The 23,568-nt window shown below is 40.6% G+C and overlaps 1 protein-coding gene across 4 annotated transcripts in view; it reads left to right on the plus strand.

Moving 5' to 3' along the window:
• The window catches only part of DNAJC6 (DnaJ heat shock protein family (Hsp40) member C6), a 140,354-nt gene extending 120,940 nt beyond the window's left edge, over positions 1–19,414 (plus strand). For all 4 annotated transcript variants that reach the window (XM_059136318.1, XM_059136319.1, XM_059136317.1 and 1 more), the window contains exons 13-19: positions 230–364; positions 2,849–2,917; positions 4,574–4,693; positions 11,447–11,710; positions 14,026–14,168; positions 15,852–16,028; positions 17,056–19,414. In XM_059136318.1, coding sequence (XP_058992301.1) covers positions 230–364; positions 2,849–2,917; positions 4,574–4,693; positions 11,447–11,710; positions 14,026–14,168; positions 15,852–16,028; positions 17,056–17,157 — 1,010 coding nt within the window. In that variant the 3' untranslated portion in view covers positions 17,158–19,414. The remainder of the gene's footprint in view (positions 1–229; positions 365–2,848; positions 2,918–4,573; positions 4,694–11,446; positions 11,711–14,025; positions 14,169–15,851; positions 16,029–17,055) is intronic.
• Positions 19,415–23,568: the final 4,154 nt, after the last annotated feature.

Raw genomic sequence — 23,568 nt, forward strand, 5'->3', positions numbered from 1 at the left:
ATAAATCTACAGTCCTCCTTTGTCCATGAAGACATTGGTATGACAGTCCCATTCCTGTGCAGTCCGGAATCCTCAGGTTCCACTCTTGGCCCTGGGGGAAATTGTAAGGGTAGAATGGACCTGTGGAGTGGCCCAGGAGGCAGGCTTCATCCCAGTGACAACTCCTCAGTATTAATTTAATGAATGAACTCACAGGACGAAGAAACACGGCTTTCCTTCCATTGTGTAGGTGCCACCTTTGACCCATTTGGAGGACCTTCTAAACCATCGGGTCAGGATCTCCTGGGTTCTTTTCTGACCACGTCCAGCGCTTCCAGTGACCCCTTTCTTCAGCCTACAAGAAGTCCTTCACCTACAGTGCATGGTAAGAATGTATTTTAATTAATTAGTCAATCTCTAAAACATTTTATTTGTTTGTTTGTTTGTTTATTTAGAGAGAATGTGTATGTGAGTGGGGAGGGAGGGCAGGAGGCTGAGAGAAGGAGTGAGTCATCAAAATGGAATTTGTGGCCCTATGTGCTCTCACACCCCAGTGCTGTGACCTCATGTCCTCTTCCTCCTGCTCTCTCCATTCTAGCCTAATATGGTCTACTGGTTAGAAGATGCTTATCACCCACTCTCGGCCAGTTAGCACTCCTTTGTTTTGTCACTATTCTTCTTCTTTTGACCTGTGTCATGACAGTGACTGGAAAGAGTTTTCCACTACCTTGCTGGAGAAACAATTATTCAGCTGTTAGTGGATCAGTTGCATCATCTTCATACAGGATAGCATATAGGTCAGACTGAGAGGTTAGATTTCCCACCTCTGATTTCTACAAGGTATCACCAATCTTTTCTGAAAATCAAGAAATGTTGCCGTTGAGTTCTGCAGATATTTATTGAATATCTACTCTAAAGACAGCAATCACTTGGGATATATTATTGGAAGAAAAAGTAGATAACCATTATGAAAGACAGAAATAGAAATTTAAAATACTAGGTGATTACCTTTTCATCTGTATGTTCCTACATCTTCAACAGATATTACATTTCTTGAGGCTAGACAATGTCTTTTAGTTCTCTGTTTCCTAGTGCAGTGCCTTACATATGATGGGTGGTCATAAGGACTTGTGGGCTTGATCAGTAACAAAGCTGAAGTTCACCTTTCATGAAAATGGCACCAAAGGCTAAGAAGGAAACCCCTGCCCCTCCCAAAGCTGAAGCCAAAGCAAAGGTTTTGAAAGACAAGAAGACAGTGCTGAAAGGCATCCACAGTCACAAAAAAATTGAAGATCCTCATGTTGCCTACATTGTAATGACTCAAGACACTGTGTCTCTGAAGGTAGTCCAAATATTCTCAAAGGAGCACCACCCCCAGGAGAAACAAGCTTGATCACTATGCCATCATGAAGTTCCCTCGACTACTGAGTCAGTCATGAAGAAAACAGAAGACAACAACACACGTTAATTGTGAATGTCAAGACCAACAAGTACCATATCAAACAGGCTGTGATGAAGCTCTGTGACATAGACCTTGATCAGACCTGATGGAGAGAAGAAGGCATATATTCGACTGGCCCCAACTATGATGCTTTTTGGATGTTGCCAACAAAATTGGGATCGTCTAAACTGAGTCCAGCTGGCTAAATCTAAATATAAATTTTTCCACTATTAAAAAAAAAAAAAACCCAAGGTTGAAGTTCTAAGACCTATTTCTACATCCTAGTTGTGTAGAAGACCAAGATCAGAGTTTAAAGGAAATCAAACAGCAAATGTTAGCAAAATTGTCTAATTTCCACCACAGTTTTCATGGGTTACTATAGTAGAAGAGAAATAGAAAGGAAAGAACTATTATGACTGTTAAGGGCATGTTCTTTTTAACTCAATGAGAGGAAAGTACAAGATGTCTTAGTTATTACTAAGTTGAAAGCAAACCTTGGTAATGGTAATTTCAGTGCTTTGATGTTTCTTTTGGTGGTGGTGGGGTATGTGTGTGCTTAATACTATTTGCCATGTAATTTTAATGTTGGCATTTTACTCACTGATTTTATGGACAGAACCTACAGGTGCCTTAAAAAGAAATTCTTTCTTATGGTCTCTTGTTTCTTACTTGGATTTTATAGATTCAGAAAACGCTTACTCTACCAATGTGTATTCCTCTAATATACCTGATTCTCTGTAGCTGAACATTTCTTATAAATTCTACATTTGGAATTTTGAGAGGAGTCAGAATGATCTCTCTCAAAACTGCAGTAAGTTAGTTTTGAGTGATAATGAATGATGACACTGGCATAGTAGTGACGTATATAGTTAGTGCTCAATACATGCTCTGATTGATTCATCATTCTCAATTCAGTCACAGCAGAGGGGAAAACAAAGTTTTAGTTCTAAGCTAATCATAACTCTCATACACTTATTAATACCAACGTAAGGCAAATGGAATGTAAGTTTCTTTTTACCATTTTTTGTTGGCCACTGACTTTGTGTTAAATGTAGAGGTAGAACACACAAAAATGAATAAGATAGTTCTTACCTTCAAGGAACTAGCAATTTAACGGAGACCAGACATATGCGTAGTTATAACTCAAAGTGTGGATGGAAGTTAAATATAGGTAAGCCAAAGAAGGAAGAGTGTAACAAACAGTATATGGGTTCTACCAAACTGTCATGTAAGTCACCATAGATGAAGGTGTTCATCAAAAATACCAGTGTTGCAGAATCTGGGAGAGCTCAGAAGCAGAGCCAAATCACTTAGGACATTGGCAGGTCACACAGGTTTCATGGAAAGGACAGCGTTTTTCTGTGTGAACTCAGGAAAGCAGGTTCTCAGCTATTTTGTTATGATTTTTTTTCTTCTCCCCATTTGCAGCTTCTAGTACACCTGCTGTGAACATTCAGCCAGATGTTTCAGGAGGTTGGGACTGGCATACCAAACCAGGTAAAAGCAGGTTATTTTTGTGCACATTTAGCCAATTGCTGGAGCATAATCCTTTACCTGAGTTGTCATGAGTACTTGCAGAGTATTATAGCCCACCCATGCGATTTCCTAAGACTCACCTTCTGGGGGACCTTTTCACACGGCCTTTGGTGACATGATAGTAGTGTGTTTTATACATTATTTAACTATTCCCAGTTTCATTTGCTGAATGTGTCTTGAAAATAGAATTAGGCAAATCTGGGTATATAGCTAACTCAGCCACTTAGAAGCGCTCAGATTTTTTATAAGCCTGAATCTCCATTTTTTGTTTTTTTAAGATTTTATTTATTTATTTGACAGAGAGAGATCACAGTAGGAGAGAGGAAGGGAAGAGATCACAGAGAGAGGAAGGGAAGCAGGCCCCCTGCTGAGCAGAGAGCCCGATGTGGGACTCAATCCCAGGACCCTGAGATCATGACCCGAGCCGAAGGCAGCGGCTTAACCCACTGAGCCACCCAGGCACCCCAGCCTGAATCTCCATTTTTAATCTGTAAAATAGGGTGCATAATTCTTGTCCCACACAGTTTGCACAAATTTAAATGAAATAGCTTATATGAAATTTTCTGGCATAGAGTAGGTACTGAATAATCTGAGTTGTCTTAACATAGGACTTGTTTTTTTTTTTTTTTTTTTTTTTAAAGATTTTATTTATTTATCAGAGAGAGAGAGGTGGAGAGAGCAAGCACAGGCAGACAGAGTGGCAGGCAGAGGCAGAGGGAGAAGCAGGCTCCCCGCCGAGCAAGGAGCCCGATGTGGGACTCGATCCCAGGACGCTGGGATCATGACCTGAGCCGAAGGCAGCTGCTTAACCAACTGAGCCACCCAGGCGCATAGGACTTGTTTTAATGTTGAATTTGTCTATAATAAATAAATTCTCTTGGGACACCTGGGTGGCTCAGTGGGTTAAAGCCTCTCCCTTCAGCTCAGGTCATGATCCAGAGTCCTGGGATTGAGTCCCGTATCGGGCTCTCTGCTTAGCAGGGAGCCTGCTTCCTCCTCTCTCTCTGCCTGTTTCTCTGCCTACTTGTGATCTCTGTCTGTCAAATAAATTTAAAAAATCTTTATAAATAAATAAATAAATAATTCTCTTTCTTATGGCTAGTATGGTATTTCTTGAGAGCCATTTCATATGATTATATTTCCAGTCCTGTGCAAGTTAACACACACACTCATATACACATACACACTATATGCTTATCACAGCAACTTTTTGAAGCAGTTGCTGTTTCCTTATTTAACCAAAAAGAAAATTTTGAATCTTAGAGAAGTTATGCAACATGTCAAGTTACTCAGCTAGGAAGCAGCAGAGTCAGAATTCCGATCCAGGCCTGACTCCAAACCTCAAACAAAAGAATGAAATCAGGTGACCTGAGAGGTAAACACTGGATATAATAGTTCCCAGGGATGGCCGATAAATGACATTAGCCTCCTCTGTTCCCTGTCCCTGTTCCAAGCCACTCTTCACTTAAGTTGGAGAAATAAGGTCTATCAACTTCTAACGAACTTGCAAACCCTGTCCTGATTTGCCCTCAAGATGAGCCGTAGCTCTGGATTTCTGAATTGCAGAATTCAGCCTCGACGACTAACTCACTTTCAATCATTTTATTTCCTTTTCAGGAAGTTTTGGAGTGGGAAGCAAGTCAGCTGCCACCAGCCCAACGGGATCCTCGCATGGCACACCCACCCACCAAAACAAACCACAGACTCTGGATCCTTTTGCTGACCTTGGGACACTAGGTATGAACTCAGCAGGTTAAGATAAAAGTAGCATTTACTTTGGCTACAAAGCCTTACATCTAAATCTCTGGTGTTCCAACAAACTGGTGTCGTTACCTGGGAACTGAAATAGTATGTATTCTTAATCTTTTTATTCTTATTCTAAAATCTGAGATGGGCTTAAAAAAAAAACAAAAACAAAAACAAAACAGGCTTCAAATACTGGTTGGAATCAACTGCTAGTACACCATTTCTCCAATGCCCAATTTTGGATTAGTAGCATGAGTACAGTCAGAACCTTCAGGAGCTCCTGATAACAGACTTTGGCTCAGCAGAGGTAATGAACATGTAGGGAAATGCTGAACAATGAGGCTGGTCACATAGATTTGTGCCATATGGGGCCCACCACGCACAGGCCTTCCTGTGATGGTACCCCTGAGACCCTCACGTCGGCATCCGTCTTCTCTCCACTGCCTACAGTGCTCTCTGATCAGTTTGTAAATTTCCATATAGAAAATAGACTCTCTATAGTATTTTCAAAGTGTTTTTCATCATATGTTAATCATTGTTGCAAGATAAGTGTTCCATGAGCAAGTAATTTTGGAAGCACCAAGTTTATTGGACTTTAATTATTGCAAAAGCTTCTGAGCATGGTGATGGTATTCATGGTGATGTTCCCCAAAAGGATAGAGTTGGCAGGGTTCTCAAACCATCTCACCAAGGAACTTTTTTTTTTTTTTTTTAAAGATTTTATTTATTTATTTGACAGAGAGATCACAAGCAAGCAGAGAAGCAGGCAGAGAGAGAGGAGGGGAAGCAGGCTCCCTGCTGAGCAGAGAGCCCGATATGGGGCTCGATCCCAGGATCCTGGGATCATGTCCTGAGCCGAAGGCAGAGGCTTTAACCCACTGAGCCACCCAGGCGCCCCGCCAAGGAACTTTTTTTGAAGGAGCAGTTTTTTGGACTAGTATGCCGTGAAACCTTTTCTTTCTCTTTTTTCCTTCTTCTTTTGGGTAGTGCGGAGTTAAATAAGGATAGAGTATCCCAGACACAAAGCTTTGAATTGGCCATGCAGATAGTTTAGGTTCTCAAGAGAGCCCTTCTTGGGGCGCCTGGGTGGCTCAGTGGGTTAAGCCTCTGCCTTCAGCTCAGGTCATGATCTCAGGGTCCTGGGAACGAGCCCTGCATCGGGCTCTCTGCTCAGCAGGGAGCCTTCTTCCCCCTCTCTCTATGCCTGCCTCTCTGCCTACTTGTGATCTCTCTCTGTGTCCAATAAATAAATAAAATCTTTAAAAAACAAAAAAAGAGAGAGAGCCCTTCTGAAGCTTGAGAGCTTAATCGTCTGCAGGGGTTGAGAGCATGACTCCATTTTTGCCAGTAATTGTGTCAGAACCATGACCTTCCATCATAAACTCCTTAGATTTTTTTTTTCTTTTAAGAACTCTCAAAGTCATTTTCCTTTCTTTCCTTTCCCTTTTTAATAAACATTTTGAATTTTAAAATAATAATATCAGGTGAAATTCTGTGTCAAATAAAATCTTATTCACTGCTCATTTTTTATCCATTCAACAGCTGTTTACTAAGTGCCCTCTGTGTGCTAACATTGTCTTAATAAAAACCAACCATACAAAGAAAACCAAAACAAAATTCCTGCCTTCCTAAAGCCTATATTCTAGAAAGGGAAAGAAACAGTAAATGAGTAAGTATATAATATGGTATCAAATTAAAACAAAAAAAAACAATGTTATTTTAAGAGTTTTACATGTATCATTCCGTTTAATCTCCTCTGTAATCTTTTGAAGTATTGGGATTGGTATCCTCATTTTGCAGATGAGGAAACTGGGGCCCAGACGATTAAGTAACACACCCAAGTCCCATGATTTCAACCCCCCGAAGCTCTAAAGCTCACACTCATGAACCCCTTCTTAAGGCATATGGGGGAAAAAAAAAAAAAAAAGCAAAGAGCGTGTGAATGATGGATGGCCTGGGGTGTTATTTTAGGTATCAAGTGGTTAGGAAAGGCCTCTCTGGAGAGGTGATCTTTATAGAAGATTCTTTTTAAAACTCCAGCCTCACATTCTGCATTTAGTTGTCATGTCCTTTTAGAAACGAATCTGGAATGGTTCCTTTGCCCTTTTTTTTCTTCCCTTTTTTTCTTTTTCTTTTTTTCTTTGCATGACATGGATCCTTGAGGGATATGGGCCAGGTGAGAAAGTCTCAGTTTGGTTTTGATGTTAACTTTGATCATTTGCTTTAAGGGGTGTCTGCCAGGTTTCTTCATTACAAAGTTACCATTTTTTCCCTTTGTAATTAATGAGTAATCTGGAGATAATTTGAGGATATCCTCTCTGAGAATATCTTATTCTCCATCTGATTTAGCTACTGGTTTTAGCAGTCATTAGTGATTCTTGCCTGAAGCAGTTATTACTATGGTGGTTGTGAAATTGTGATTATCTGATTCTGCCCTTGTTTTTGTATATATTAATTGGCATTTAACTGTAAAAAAGAGTCTCTTTTTCTTTCTCTCTCATCCGTTTGGACTAATGGATTTTTTAAAAAGATTTATTTATTTATTTGACAGAGAGAGAGAGAGAGATCACAAATAGGCAGAAAGGCAGGCAGAGAGAGGAGGAAGCAGGCTCCTCACTGAACAGAGAGCGTGATGCAGGGCTCAATCCTAGGACCCTGAGATCATGACCTGAGCCAAAGGCAGTGGCTTAACCCACTGAGCCACCGAGGCACCCCAGTGGATTCTTTTTTTATTCATTACTGTCATTACTTTCTGTAACGTTCATGTCTCAGATTTAGTTTGGTTTGTGAAAGCTTTTTTTTTTTTTTTTTTCCTGGCTCCTCCGTCCTTTTCACTTGTGTCCATCAGTTTTTGAGAACCTTCCTTCTTTATGGCACAATAAGATGCTCCAGGCTTATCTTGAAATATTTGTTCCCTAAAATCAGTCATTCTCCAAGGAATCCTTATTCTCTTTTGTGGAAAATGGCATTTGGAAACCAAGGTCTGTGTGCCAAGTGTGTTCATTGGTACTGGGGTGAGTCTCATTGCTCTGCCTTTCAGAAGCTAGAGAGAGGAGATGAGCAGGTGTAATTGAAATACAAAATCCCATCCGGTACGGCAGGACTCTTTTGTACCTTGCCCTATTCTGCATATGTGGCTTCCATTGCTCTGGATCTCAACAACACTAATTGTCCTACAACAAAAATAATTTCAGAATAGCTACACCCATATCACTACAATAATGAACCTGCTGGGAGGAGTTCAGGGGTTCTTTGCCAGTTTTGAAAGATAGTAATTCTTACAACTGCTGGGAAAACTGGTTTCCTAAATTTCTTTATTTTTCAAGTCACATAATTTAGGAAAGGTAAGTGACTTTTCTAAAGCCACAGAGTGAACAGGTCATAAGCAAAGCCAGAATTTTTGATACCCTGGCAATCGCTTTAAGGATTAAAATGAAACTTCCAAATTACATAGCTGCAATTCAGAAAAGGCAAAAGACAGTGTCCTTCTCCTAAAGATATTTTGACATTCAGCAATTCTGATGCGAATACCAGTGCCTTAGTTTTTCCTGAAGACATTCTGATCTAATTGGTCTGGCTGTGGCCTGAGTGTAGGGAGTTTTAAAAGCTCCCTAGGTGATTATAATGCACAACCAAGGCTGATAACCACTGCTTTGGCTTTTAATGAGGATAGCAGTGGCCTCTAGGTTTAGCTGCTACTTTACATTTTTGTCAGTTCCCTGCTTCAGTAGCATTAAAAATTAAATTTCTGAAAAAAAAAAAATAAATAAATTTCTGAACATGGGTAGAGAATATTCTGGAAGATTAGGCATCAGAAAGTCTTACAATGTTGATGAGCCCCTTGAGAGCAGGATCAGCATTTGCCTTTTCACTACCGTGTTGCAGCCTAGCATGTGAAAGATGCTCGATAGTGTTTTATAAATGAATGAATAAATGGCAGTGTAATGGGAATATGGAAGCTTTTTTTTTTTTAAAGTTTTTAGGCTTTTCCATATTTATTGAATTTTTAATTATATATGTATATATTCTGAATTTATCTATCTATCTATCTATCTATCTATATTCAGAAGGAAGATAGTAAGCATCCTTAAACTGTAAAATGAAATTCCAGTGCAGAACGAATACCCAGTGTAAGGTGTATGTTGATGTGCTGTTGACAGGGGCTCATGAAAGAGGCTTCAAGCTCTGAGTTACTCACTGACGGGGGCAATGCCAAGCTTCAGAGCTTCTGTCATTACCTTTTTGTATTACCAAGTATTTATTGAGCCCTTATGATGTACTGGTGTATACTGGGCATATGAACTTGCATCATAATATAATATGTAATGCCTCCTAATTTACTTAATTCAGGGTTTGTGAAATATTTTCATATAGCCTTTGTGTCTTTATGGTATACCTGTGATATAGATGTAGTTCTGGTTTTACAAATGAGGAAACTGAGGCTCCATGAGTTGAAGTTTTTCACTGAGCTTCAGAAGAACAAGGATTCTCTGTAGATCATATTCCTAGTGCTGTGTCCCCAGCTCTCAGCACAGGAGATGGCACATAGATGCTCTATAAATACTGATGAGTGAATGCATGGATGGTGAATGACTAGATGGATGGATGAATAAATGCGTTCATGAATGGGTGATAGAGCTGAGACTCAAACTCAGATTGACTGCAAGTTATAGTGTCCATAAGGCAGCATTCCCAGTGAGGAAGGAAGGAGTCCTAGATGAATAAAGGGAAAAGCCTATAGAGAGAAGAGACAGTAAGGGGTAACTTGCAGTGTCAGGCTCAGAGATTTGCGGAGGAATTAGGGATCATGGGTACAGCAAATGAGCATGACATTTGGAGGTAGGATGCCTATTGTCAAGCCCCCACACTGTTAACTAGCTGTGTGATCATGAGCACATCAGGAAACGTCCCTGAGTTTCGGATTTTCTTGTTGTTAAAGTGGGGTCAACGTGAAAAATTGCTCAATATCACTTGGCATCACGGAGATACAAATCAAAACCACAATGAGATACCGGTCAGAATAGCTAAAGTTAACAGTTCAGGAAACAACAGATATTGGCAAGGATGTGGAGAAAGGGGAGCCTTTTTACACTGTTGGTGGGAATGCAAACTGGTGCAACCACTCTGGAAGACAGTATGGAGGTTTCTCAAAAAGTTAAAGATAGAGCTACCCTATGATCTAGCAATTGCATTATTAGGTATTGATCCAAAGGATACAAACAGTGATTTGAAGGGGCACATGTACCCCAATGTTTATAGCAGCAAAATGTCCACAATAGCCAAACTGTGGGAAGAGTCCAGATGTCCACTGACAGATGAAAGGGTAGAGAAGATGTGGTATAGATATATGATGAAATATTACTTAGCCATCAGAAGGAATGAACTCTTGCCACTTGCAATAATGTAGATGAAACTAGAGGGTATTATGCTAAGAGAAATCAGAGAAAGTCAAATATATGAATTCATTCATATGTGGGATTTAAGAAACAAATCAGTTGAACATAGGGGAAGGGAAGGAAAAATAAGAATATCAGAGAGGAAGACAAACTGTAAGAGACTCTTAACTATAGAAAACTAAAGGAAGGTTGCTGGAGGGGAGCTGGGTGGGGGGATGGGGTACGTGGGTGATGGGCATTAGGAGGACACTTGATGGAATGAGCACTGGGTATGATATGCACCTGATGGATCACTGAATACAACCTATGAAATTAATAATATACCATATGTTAATTAAATTTAAAATAAATATAAATATAAAAATAAGTACTTATGGATTAAAATATAAAAACTATAAAGGGGGATCAGTGGTACTGCCTACCTCCTTAAGAGTGTTGTATAGATTGAAAGCAGTAATATACACAAGCGTATTTTGTACGTAAATGTTAGTTATTTTATTATCACTGTTACTTTGGGTTTGGTGCATGAAAGATCACTACATTCCAGTTTCTCATTTTACCTCTTTAAACACAAGCCATAGCTGGTCTTTGTATTTTGGAAACAGCCCAGCATGTACGCAGTGAGTACTTAAAAGTTAGGAGGTTGTGGAATCAGAATTCTATTTAGATTCCTGGCACAAACTAATAATTTTTTTAAGCTTGAGTAAGATCCTTTGCCTGGTTCAAAGTTGTGTTAGCAGTTGGCTGTGTTTACTCTCCTGCAATGAAATGCAAGAAGTGTGAAATTGAAACCTACTTGTGAAATTTCAGAGCATCTTTGTTTACTCTTGGGCACTCACCACTGTTGTTCTTAACAACAAACAATGATTAATCTTGATCATTGACAGGTAAGTAGTACCTTAGTGAGTGAACATATTTTGCTTTATTCTCTGTTCTTGTCATTTTGTAGTTTTTCTTCCAGTGAAGAAAACAGAATGAGCTTAGAAGGTGGGAGGGAGAGAAGAGATGGCACAGTGGGAAAAGCTGGGGCTCTTCAGGCTTGGAGTCAAAGACCCGCATTCCAGTCTCGGTTCTGTCACTTGCCGGCTGTGTGACTTGGGAAAAAATCACCTAACTGCTCTGGACTGCAGTTTGTTTATCTGAAGAAAATGATGCGGCTAATAATACATAACCTAAAAATGTCACTGTGGAGATTAAAGGAAACACATACCTGCAGTTTCTTTAACTATTAGGAAGGTTAATTGTGTTATCAGTCAAAGTAATTTCCACTAAAATCACTGAAAACAGTAACTTGGGACACGGCTCTTCAAAATAGCATTCCTATCTCTTTCTCTGTTTGTTTCCATAGGTAGTTCTTCATTTGCCAGCAAACCCACCACACCAACTGGATTGGGTGGAGGATTTCCACCTCTCAGCTCACCGCAGAAAGCATCTCCCCAGCCCATGGGGGGAGGGTGGCAGCAGGGAGGGAGCTACAGCTGGCAGCAGACACAGTCTAAGCCACAGACCAGCATCCCCCACTCGTCTCCCCAGCACCGACCCAACTACAACGTGAGCTTCTCAGCCATGCCTGGGGGGCAGAGTGAACGTGGGAAAGGATCAGCTAATTTGGGTAAGGATGATGGTGTGTAGCCTGACCAGAGGATAGCCTGCATTGTCATACTACCTGTGTGTATGTATGTCCGAAGAGACAGAACACAATTCCAGTGCTTTCTGAGTGAATCTTAGAGTTGTAGAGACACACCATGATCCCTACCTCCCACTCTGGGCCTGAAGCACCTGGGTGTACCATGCTCTTAACACTTATGGCATTTTGTGACTGCTAGTTCACTTGTCTGTCTCTTTCCACCTGGAGACCGGATGGAGAGCAGGGCCTGCGTCATGTTCTCATTAGCACCTAGCTTAGTAGGCACTAAATAATACTGAGTGGATGTGAATGGAGGGGTAGCTGGTTCTTGAAGCTGTTATTCCTTTGGAAGAGGGAGTAGAGAGAAAGTTTGGGAACCTTGCAAGCACTGTTCATATTTGCCCTTGGATCCTGATTAGAGGAGGGTGTCTGTCCTGGACATCTAGTCTTGGTTGTGCTCTGATTGGTGGATATTTCTGAGATCCTTCAGTTTTCTTTTTTATTTATTTTTTATTATTATTTTTATTTTTTATTTTTTATAAACATATATTTTTATCCCCAGGGGTACAGATCATTCAGTTTTCTATGATGGCTTTTTTCCTCTCTTCTGAGAAGAAAGTTAAAAGAACACAAAGTGGGCCAAGAGCTAAGGCTAGAGGATACTCTGGATAGGCCTCCTTCTTTTCTTTTTCTTTTCTTTTCTTTTTTTTGAATGGGATTCTTGATAACAAGGAAAAAGAGATATATTTTGCCTAGCAGGGGTGGTTAAATTTGAGTTTGTTAAACAGCCTGTTATAATGTATTTTACATTTCAGTTGATCTGATTGTATTCAAGAACTAAATGTGGAGGGATGTGGTGAGGCCTCTCTATGAAACATGGGAAAGGAAACTCTGCTTTTTCTAGTCACTGTAGCTTACTGTATGTCAGGTGCTATTCCAACCAGTTTCATATATTATTTCATATGACTTTCAAAACCAACCCCATGTCATAGATTTAAAAAAAAAAACTATGATGGAGATAAATAATTTAAGTCCATGTGGCTTTTAAGTGGCAAGGGCAAGATTGGAACCCAGGCAATGTGGCTCCAGAGCCCCTTCTCTTAACTGTCACACTCTACCGGATATGACACAGGTGCCTTCTCAAAGTAATAACATGACAGGGATTTTTGTTGTTGTTGGGAATATGTAACATCATGTTTCTTCTTTGGTTAGCAGTGGATATTGCTTGGACAATTCCATAGAGCCATGTGGCTTTCCCTCTGTTTTGTATTTTGAGTAGATGTAGGGTGATTGGCTTCAGTCAGCAGAACATTATGGAGCGCTCATCTTCAGTGTAGAGAACATCAGCATTATGGCAGTGAACAAGACAGACAAATACCGTCATCTCAGAGCACTTACATTTTAGCATGTGCATGTGCGCGTGCGTGTGTCTTATAGTATAGACATGGCAAATGGGTTTCAATTCACATGCTAGCATTGATTGATGGGCATTGACAGCATGGATGTCTGTGTTTGGGTTCTGTTCTGTTTTAATTTAATAAACATTTAAATAGTCAGGCACTATTCTAAACCCTTTAAAATGTTAACGTATCAATTCTCACAACAGCCCTATGAGGTAAATGGTATTTAACACCATCCCTGTTTTACAGATGAGGAAACTGAGGCATGCACATGATAACTGACTTGCTTCAACATTACATTGCCAGTAAGTGGCAGAGCTATGATTAAAGTCTGGGATCCCAGCCCCAGAGACTTTGCTCTTTGCCACCATGCTAGGCTGCCTCTCCAAACATTAAGAAGGATTATGAAGCCACAAGCAGACTTGGTGAAAAAGAGCACTGTGCAGGACTCAGACGGCCAGCTGGGTGTGGGCAGGAAAGCAGTGGCATCCATGGACTGCAAGTACCTAAACTCAGGTGTTAGCCGCATCGCTGATACTAACTAGTTCTATGACTGGTGTGGGTGGGGGGTGTGCATCACAAGTATCCTCAGCTATGAGAAGATGATACAGTGGGAAAAGTGTTATGGAGTTGGATTTAGTCTAACAATCCAGCCAGGAGTCCTAACTTTGCGATGGATATGGTCTATGATTCTGGGCAAATCTCTTAGTTTCTCCAGACCTCATTTTCCTCATCTGTCACATGGGCATGAGAGTCTCATACTCTGTTCATTGGGTAAGTATAAGGAGTAAGAGGATTAATGCATGTGAAAGCACCTTGGAGACCCTAAGTGTTATGAGGTGATAGGATTTTGTGTTTAAGAGTAAAATTATAATGATTTTTTAAAAAATTCTGTTGCAGAAGGGAAACAAAAAGCAGCTGACTTTGAAGATTTACTTTCTGGTCAAGGTTTCAATGCACACAAAGACAAAAAGGGGCCTCGAACAATAGCTGAGATGAGAAAGGAGGAAATGGCTAAGGAAATGGATCCTGAGAAATTGAAGGTGAGTGAGCCCCTGGCCCAGTGTGATTATTTGGTGTGACAGTCATGTGAGAAGATCAGGGGGTGTGGAGCCATCAGTGTTCCTGGTTCCTGGCTTCCTCACTGCTTCCCTCCACTTTCCACCAGAGCAGTTCTACTTTTATCTGTTTTGATTCTAGAAGTCTACGTAGCATTGGATTTGGGGAAAAAGAATATTTCCCCATTTAAAAAAACAGTTATAAACCAGGTACTCCTGATTTAGCCTGGAAACCAAAGGGTGGTTACATGGATAAATTGTGTGAGGTAATGGAGAACAGGTCTGTAAAAGATCAAGAGAACTGGAATGTTCTCACAGATGGAGAGGTTGAATTCCTACCTGACGAAATATGCTGACACTAGAACTAACTGGGAGATGGCGCTCTAATCTGTTACTGCATTAAAAGATCTCCAGAACCAGGATTAGCACAGCCAGTCCATTTTGCACATTTTGAAAAAATGTAACATATTTCCAGACAATTTGAACATTTGTTTAAGATCTAAAGATCCTTGGATACTCTTTTTTTAAAAAATCTTATTGATTTTATTTGACACAGAGAGATCACAAGTAGGCAGAAAGGCAGGCAGAGAGAAAGGAGGAAGCAGGCTCCCCACTGAGCAGAGAGCCCCATGGGGGGCCGATCCCAGGACCCCGAGATCACGACCCTAGCCGAGGCAGAGGTTCAACCCAATGAGCCACCCAGGCGCCCCTTGGATACTCTTTTGAGGGCAATACGGGATCCTTTGTTTGCATGCTTGCCTTTTTATTTCATGTAACACCACAGAGGTTTCATTTTTCTTACAAAACTCTGTGCTTCATCTCAGTAACTCTGTGCTTAATCTCAGTTTGTTCATTAGGCAAACTCTAACAGTTTTCTATGAAAAAAAGTGGTTTAAGTCTTTTAAACTATGGTTGGTTATTTAGCAGGTACTAGGTATTTAGTTGCTTAGGAGAGTAGCCATCCTTCACCTTGGCTAAGCCATCACTCATCAACAAATACCCTCTGAGCATCTATTATGTGCTAAATGCTGGTGCATTCTTACAAACCCTTCAACATAATCACCTCATTTGATAGTTTTTGAGTAGTCTTTTGAACCAAGCATGTTATTTCGCTCTTGAGTTCCACTGATGTATAGGAAACAGTACCTTTTCTCAAACAACTCTGCGTAATGGCAAAGAAAGGTGATTTCGATAAAGTATTACATATATTATGATAGAAACATGCTCAAGGGATTAACTCAGAGAAATGTGTTCTTTTTTTCAAGGGGTATTTATTTGGTGTCTGTCTGCCAGACACTACACTAGACAGAGGCAGAGAGCAGAGACCAAAGTAGACATGGGTGTGCCTCTACAGGTTCCAAGCTTTAGAAATGGGATTAACTCCGGGAGTGGGGCCAAGAGGAAGGAATTCAAGTTGGCAAAGGCAAATAGTAGGAAAGTCCTGAGCAGGCTTTAAAAGGATGATGAAGGGTCAGCCAGAAAGACAGGTTAGGAGATGGATGTGGAAAAGGATGCCAGGTTGAGGAAACAGCTTGGCATATGCACAGAGTCCCAAGTAGTTAAGCCCCAAGTAGTTGATGTCGCTGAGGCAGGAGGGGTTTCCAGAGTCTCGATAGAGACCTTGGGGATTGAAACATTTGAATTTCCTAATTCCCTCTGCGTTGACAGATTCTGGAATGGATTGAAGGCAAAGAGAGAAATATCAGAGCACTTCTGTCCACGATGCACACGGTGCTGTGGGCTGGGGAGACCAAGTGGAAACCAGTGGGCATGGCGGACCTGGTAACACCTGAGCAGGTGAAAAAGGTGTACCGGAGGGCTGTGCTGGTGGTGCACCCGGATAAAGTGAGTATAACCTGCCCTTGATGAAGCAGGAGGAATGAAACTATACAATACAACACAACAATGGAATGAGGGGCCTTTACTAGGTGTATGATTTATCGCCGAGTAATTTTTAGGGATCGGATGTAATTGTGTCCTGGCTTATAATAGTAAGGGTGGGCTAAGAGCTGGATAGAGGAAAACTTTTCTCTTGTAGAGATATGGCAGGATGTTTAGCCGCAGCTCTAGGGAAGAAGCTTTAGCATGTAGTTGGCAAAATTGGTGGGAATCAACAAAGTATTCAAAATGGACCTAAAATCGTCATTCTGTTGATGATGCCAGTTTATGTTTTCATGGAAGTGTATAAACATATAGGTGCTCTCCAATATCAGAAGCTACCGGATGGCCCCAGTTGAAATCCTCATAAGACGAAGAAACCTCTTAGACGGAAGTGAATCACCTTGCTGTCATATAGACAAACTTGGTTTTATTTACACCAGCCCTGTTATGTGAGGCTATGGTTGAAATGCCACTTGGGAACACATGCTTGAATTTCATGTATTTGATTTTCATTTCTCTACTTTTGATGACTAGTCTGAAGAAGAGAATTAATCAGAAACAAAGCGTTTCAGTGAATCAAAAGAGAAAGAGGAACAGGAACCTAGGAAAATACACAAACCCTGCACCTATGTTATGAGTTTACTAATTTAAATTAAATTAATTAATTAAATTAAATTACTAATTATAGATAGGCTGTCCTGAGCCTTTGTCATTGGTAAGTACTTCTGGAGAATGGGTCCATCTTTCACTACTCAGTAAGTGCTCTGTATCTGCTCATTCATGGACTACTGTTACCGTATGTCAATGCCTAAAGGGAGGGAGTTCTGGGGAGGCCATATCATTAGGGTCACATAGATAAGCTATAAAAAGAGAAATGGCCTAATAGAAAAACATTTCAATTACTTGGAACCCCCTATTAGCAGTGAAAATTGTAATACAGGTAAAATTTTGGTCTGTAGTATGTAATGCATTGTTTTATTTTTTTCTACAGGCTACCGGGCAACCCTATGAACAATATGCAAAGATGATTTTCATGGAGCTCAATGATGCCTGGTCTGAATTTGAAAATCAAGGTCAAAAGCCCTTGTATTAACATATGAGCTTTTCCATCTCTGCGGCAGACCTGTGCTAATGCTTAGTGTGTGTCACAATTCTGAAGTTTTCACAGGTGAACCCAAAACTCTAGTAACATGTTTCCAGTACTAAACTGTTAAATTACTCGTGAATTAATTCCTCACTGATAAGGATTGTGGATGTTTGTTTCCTCAAGTCCCCACTATAAAAAGTCCAAAGCAGGGGAGGAACTTTTAGTCAGACAACCTTGTGGAGTTACAAGATTCCAGCCTGCTCTCTGGGGAGCTGACTCAGCATTTTGTGGGGAAATGGAAAACTGAGGCCACCAAAGGCATAACACCATCTCATTGTCTGAAAACAGGAATAATGAGCAAAAGCTATGCTAATTGGATTACATTATAGATTTTAACTAATGGTTTTTAGATTTTATTGGAAAGATGTAATTTGAGCCATGGCTTTACATAGATTCTAGGAACACAACCATTGAATATTTTATTTTTATGGACATTTACAATGGTCTTTAGCATAATACTGTATACTTCTTTTGGTCAAGAGGACTAACTCATGTAACTGTGGAAAGTGATTGTATTACAATACAGTGATTGCCAACTCTTCCTTGGATAAGCTAAAACTTAATGGAAATGCTGAGTAAAGAAAACAGGGATACTGTGGAGACAGAAATCTTTGTTCCTGGTCAGAAAGTTGGGCTGCTACTTTCCTCTCCCTTTAGAAAACTGTGGTTGCTTAAAGAAAATGTCTTAATGATGTAACTTCAACTCTAAACCTAATCTGAAAGAAATTTACAATTTTGCCATAAGGCTTCATGCTCTTCCTTTTGCTTAAGTCAGGAAAATGTTCTTAGCTGGAAATAGATTGCAAGGCAGTTTGGCACAGTCACAGTGTATCAGGGCTGATACCCCGTAAGGAGTCCCTGTCCTCTAGGTCTGTGAGCGGTTGTGCTGAGGGCATAGAAAACCCACACTGAACACAAGTAATGAGGTAGGCGCAGTGGCGGGGTGGGGCGGGGGAGGGGGGAGCTGTGCTCACCTTCCCACCAAGTTAGGTGGGGGCTTGTCAGGATTTGCTTGGAGGAACTGTGTCTTCCTCCCACCTATTGAAACTGTTGGATCCTTGGATTCTTACAGTGGGTTTATTGTTTTCAAAGTAGCTGGGGGTCCACAGAACAGCATACACACAGGGACATCTGTGAAAGCAAAGCCAGAAGGAGACCTTTGCAGACTTCACACTGGTTGGATTTCAGTCCAGCATTTTGGCTGTTTCTCATTTTGAGGGCTCAGCAGTTGCTATCCCGAGACTTCAGGAAGTCTCTCTGGGTGTGCACATACACAAAGTGCATAGTATATCTATGCAAAGCAGATGGGCAAAAAGATTTCCATGCTAATCTTAAAAGGTTCATGCTCAATATTGTGAAAAGCTTTCAGAAGTTGTTTTTAAAAGACAATCATTTTTTGTTTCCATTTTCATTTTCTTGTGGCAAACTGTACCAGAAAAGCAGCATGTCAGAAATACTTTATGTTCTATATAGAACTTGTTCTTTCTTGCTTGCTCACTTACTTTCTCTTCCTTTTTTGTTATGTTTGTTATTTATTTTACTCTTTATTGACAATGTGAAACTTGCAGAAAATGTTCTCTTTTTAAATATACAGCTGTAAACTGTTCAAGGTAACCATAACAAACTAGGTGTTATTTATTAACGTATAATGAAATAATGTTTGATCCAGTATGTGCTTGTCTTATTTAAAACTGGAATGTGAGACATGTTGCTGTGACCTGGTTATTTTTTTTTCTTTCTCATTCACATTTGTAGATATTGTGTGAACTACAGTATATAATGATAATAATTAAAAGGATATTATGTGAATGTCACGTACATTTTAAAATGATAGAACTATATTAGCTTTGTATCATGTTTGGATAATTCATCAATGTTCACAGTATAAAACATCATTAAACATTATGTAATTAGCAAGAGAAAGAATCTTACCTAACTTATTAAATTTGGGATTTCCCTCATCTCTCTTCCAGATACATTACAATTCTGGACCCCTATTTATCTCAAAACTCTTAACATATGCAGACCAACAGGTTTTTGCATTCCTTTTAAATATCTGGTTGTGACAAAGCTTGTTGTTGATCAGATTCACTGTTTCATTCATGTTTGTTGTAATATATTTTTTGTTTTGTAAATATGTTACACACAACAAAATGTGATTGGTCTAAAATATTTGTAATGTATATTAAAAGGCTCAAAAATATTTGTAGAAACCTAAGTTATTTTTGCACTTATAGGAATTTAATGACAAGTTTGAGTTACATCTTCTGACGCGATTCACTTTTAAGAAAAGTTACGGGAAAAGAATATGAAAAGCCATTTAATACATTTGCACCAAAATGTGATCTGAGAGGATTTCTGGATTTATACTTTAACCACCCACATCCCGCCCTTTCCCCTTATGCATGCACACACAATACACACACACACACACACACACACACACACACACACACTTTGGATCATGCTCTGTAAATACAATGTTTCAAAAAGAATCAGCATAGAAATCCTGGTCTCCTAGATAGAATATTAGTGGATATTCAAAACTGTGCTTGTATGCTGAAGCAAAAGAATTAATCCTGGGAGTCTGGGACTTTATCAAAAACAGTTATAGCTGACCCCTGAAAAGTGCAGGGATTAGGGTTTCTTACCTCCCCATGCAGTTAAAAATCAATGTATAACTTTTGACTCCCCCCAAAACTTAACTACTAATAGCCTACTATCGTTGACCAGGAGCCTTGCTGATAACATAAAGGTGATTGACAGAAATTGTGTGTGTGTGTGTGTGTGTGTGTGTGTGCGTGCGTGTGTATAAAATACTGTATAATATATAATGTTCTGTATTACAGAATACTGTATTTGTACAATAAAATAAGGTAGAAAAAGGAAATGTTACAAAAATCACAAGAGAAAACACATTTACAGTACTATGCTGTCTTTATTGAAAAAAATCCATGTATAAGTGGACCTATACGGGTCAAACCTATATTGTTCGAGAGTCAACTCTATTTTAGTTCTTTAAGTATAGAAGTAGCATGTTCATTTGGAAGCACATGCTGCAAATCAAAAGCATTTGAATCATCCCTGTACTGTCTCTGTCTGGAAGAATGTTCAAGTTGGATTGATGGAATGGTATTACACTGATGAAACACCATTGTGTATGGAGTGAACACAAATGTTGAATTCCAGAAACAGTTAATCACTGCAATAAGACATTTTTCCCTGCTGGAAATCTCTATGAGGGAATTTAGGTCAAGTAAACAGGTTTTGGTTGTTCTAAAGATAAATCATGGTGTTTGGCATAATGGTACAGTATTGGTTTGAGATCAGAAGACTGCATTTAAATCCTGGTTTTTCTACTTAAGGACTGTCGTATTTGACAAGTTTCTTAAACTAAAGTTTAATTTTATCACCTGTACAATAGAGGTAATGGAGGAATTAGGGACCATATATAAACTGCTCTCAAGTGAGTACTCAAAATAAGAGCTGTTGTCATTGTTACTGAGAGTCTGTAGGACAAAGTAGATCACTGCAGGTCACTATTGGTGCTGGAATTACAGTGAAGCCTTGGGTTGTGGGGAGTGAATAACACAAATAGAAAAAAGCTTCGAGAGAAACTTGTGCCTTTGGCCCTTATTTCTATATCTTTGGAATGACAGAGATCTGCCATCTCTGTCATTCCAAAATGGCAGAGATTTGAATTGTAGGTTCTGTAAAGGGAATGACTGTGTGGAAGGAAGTAGTGGTTGAGAGTTAGGGAGGGAAACTGACGTTGCTGATTTCAGTGGTTGCATCACCCCTGGATTTAACTTAAGCACTGATTCAAGAGCCTACCCCAGAGCAGATGGGATCTGTCTTGCATGCATGGCCCTAGGTGCTATGACACACGTTTCTCATTTAATTCTCAAAAAGTTCTGAGGGGCAGTTTTGTAAAATTCACATCATGGAGACATTTACCCAGATCTGGGGTCTGAAGTTAGATCTTTTCTGTAGGATAGGGAGAGATGTACTGTGGATGGTGAACTTACTAATTTTTGTTCATTCAACCAATATTTTGTGTAAACTGAATGCCAGTTGCTAATAGATATGTAAGGGAAAATGAAAATGAATAAATGGGTTTGACTGCCCTGTAAAACATAGGAGGTTGCTGTTCTTCTAATTGCTACAGCAGATTTAGAGGGAGTAGTACGAGTGCTGATTATCTGCCTGTAGAGTTGGGATGGTTTGGGGTTTTATAGCAGCTTCTTTATGCACTAGTTACTATTTGAGCCTCAGTTTTCCCATCTGCAAGATGGAGATAATATAACCTAGTTCATAGTGTGAGGGGATTGAATGCCAGGAGAGAATATGAAAATTTATCTAAAGGGGTTCACTGAAGTCCTGGGCAGCATGACAGAGGACATGGATCTTCCTACCTTCAAGTCGTGGGGTAGGATTCAGCTTCTAAGGTTTTACTTTCTTTTTTGGTGACTCTTTTATTCTTGAGGAAACATGGAATGGTGAAGTGGAAGAACAATTTTTTAGTGCACCAGCTGGCAAAAGAAAATCAGATATTCTCAGGGGATAGTTAAAGCCTTTAGAAAGAGGCTTTCTCTTTTAGACTGTTTAGTAAACTGGAAAGGACAGATGGTGTGGCCAGGAACCTTGTTGGGAATTGTAATATTATGACTTATAAGAAGTATATATCTGATCATTTAGATGAGCAACATATATTTCTTACATATATTTGGACTTCATCCACAGTTCCTGGCCCACAGTTCCCAAAACCCTTAGAATTTCCTTAAGTGTAGAGAGGGATAAAGATGTCTTTTGCTAATAAGGTGACTTTTGGAAAGAAAGATCTGGGCTGGTTGCCAATGTAGCCAACCACATTTTTAAGAGGGTTGGCCCTTTCAGTCCTACCCCATGACCTCCCAGGAGACAAGAGGGGCTGGAGGATGAATCAGATGCCGGTGGCCAATGATTTAATTGATTATGCCTATGTAATGAAGCCTCCATAATAACCCAGAAGGACAGGGTTCAGAGAGCTTCCGGTTGGTGAACACTTGGAGATGTGGACAGAGGGGTACACCTGAAGAGGGCATGGATGCTCAGCATTCTTTCCCCACACTTTGCCCTACCCATCTCTACCACTGGCTGTTCCTGAGTGATTGCTTTTTTATAATAACCCAGTAATCTAGGAATCAAAATGTTTGAGTTCTGTGAGCTACTGTAGCAATTAATCAAACAGGAGGAGGTCCTGGGGACCGCTGAGTTATAGCCAGTCATCAGAAATACAGGTAACAACCCGGACTTAACAACTGGTGTCTCAAGTCCAAGGTAGGTCAGAAGCATAGGTAAGAACCTGGCTGTGACTGGCATCAGAAGGTGAAAGGTGTGGAGTCTCGTAGAACTAAACCCTTAGCCTGTGGAATTAGATGCTATTTCCAGGTACATAGTGTCAAAATTGATCTGAATTGTAGGACACCCTGTTGGTGTCCAAGAATTGCTTGGTGCTGTATGGGAAGAGTTTCTACCTCACTTTCTCTACCACCACCCCCCCCCCCACACACACACACTTGGAAATTAGGTCCAGGAACCTAATTTAGGGACAAATACGATCTCTGTATTTTTCTGATTCCAGACATTACCCCTGAGCAAACACCTCATCTTTTTTCTTCCCACCATCTTTCAGTTTCTTACTGCTAAGTCTAAAGCACTCAAACCAAGCTGCACTCTTAGATAATGTCACTTTTCCCCAAAATCAGTTCCCTTCTGTGGGACTGGCCTCAGACTGACTTGGAAGTCTCCAGCAAATCTTTATATATGGCCTTTCAGACACTTAATGGATGCCTGGGAATAGAAAGGGAAATGGAGAGATTTGATCCCACAGAAAATCCTTATCAGCTGGGGTGGGGGTGGATGGAAAGCCTGAACTTTCTTATGAGAGCAGCTTCGCACTATGGTAAAGGAGCTAAAAAAGACAGGCTTCCAGCATATGGCTGACTGATAGGGGATCGGCTTGGCGGAGCTTGGAGAAGCAGGGGCGGGGCTCCGGGTGGCTGGGCGGGGAGGCTCTTCAAGGGCGGGGCTTTGCGAGGATTCTTGGAGAGGCAGGGGCGGGGCTCCGGGTGGCTGGGCGGGGAGGATCGGCAAGGGCGGGGCTCTGCGAGGATTCTTGGAGAAGCACGGGCGGGGCTCCGGGTGGCGGGGCGGGGCTCTGCTGCGGGTCTTTGGCCGGCAGGGGCGGGGCTCCGGGTGGCTGGGCGGGGAGGCTCTTCAAGGGCGGGGCTCTGCGAGGATTCTTGGAGAAGCAGGGGCGGGGCTCCGGGTGGCGGGGCGGGGCTCTGCTGCGGGTCTTTGGCCGGCAGGGGCGGG

This window comes from Mustela lutreola, chromosome 10, assembly GCF_030435805.1.
Source record: "Mustela lutreola isolate mMusLut2 chromosome 10, mMusLut2.pri, whole genome shotgun sequence".
Lineage (NCBI taxonomy): Eukaryota > Metazoa > Chordata > Mammalia > Carnivora > Mustelidae > Mustela > Mustela lutreola.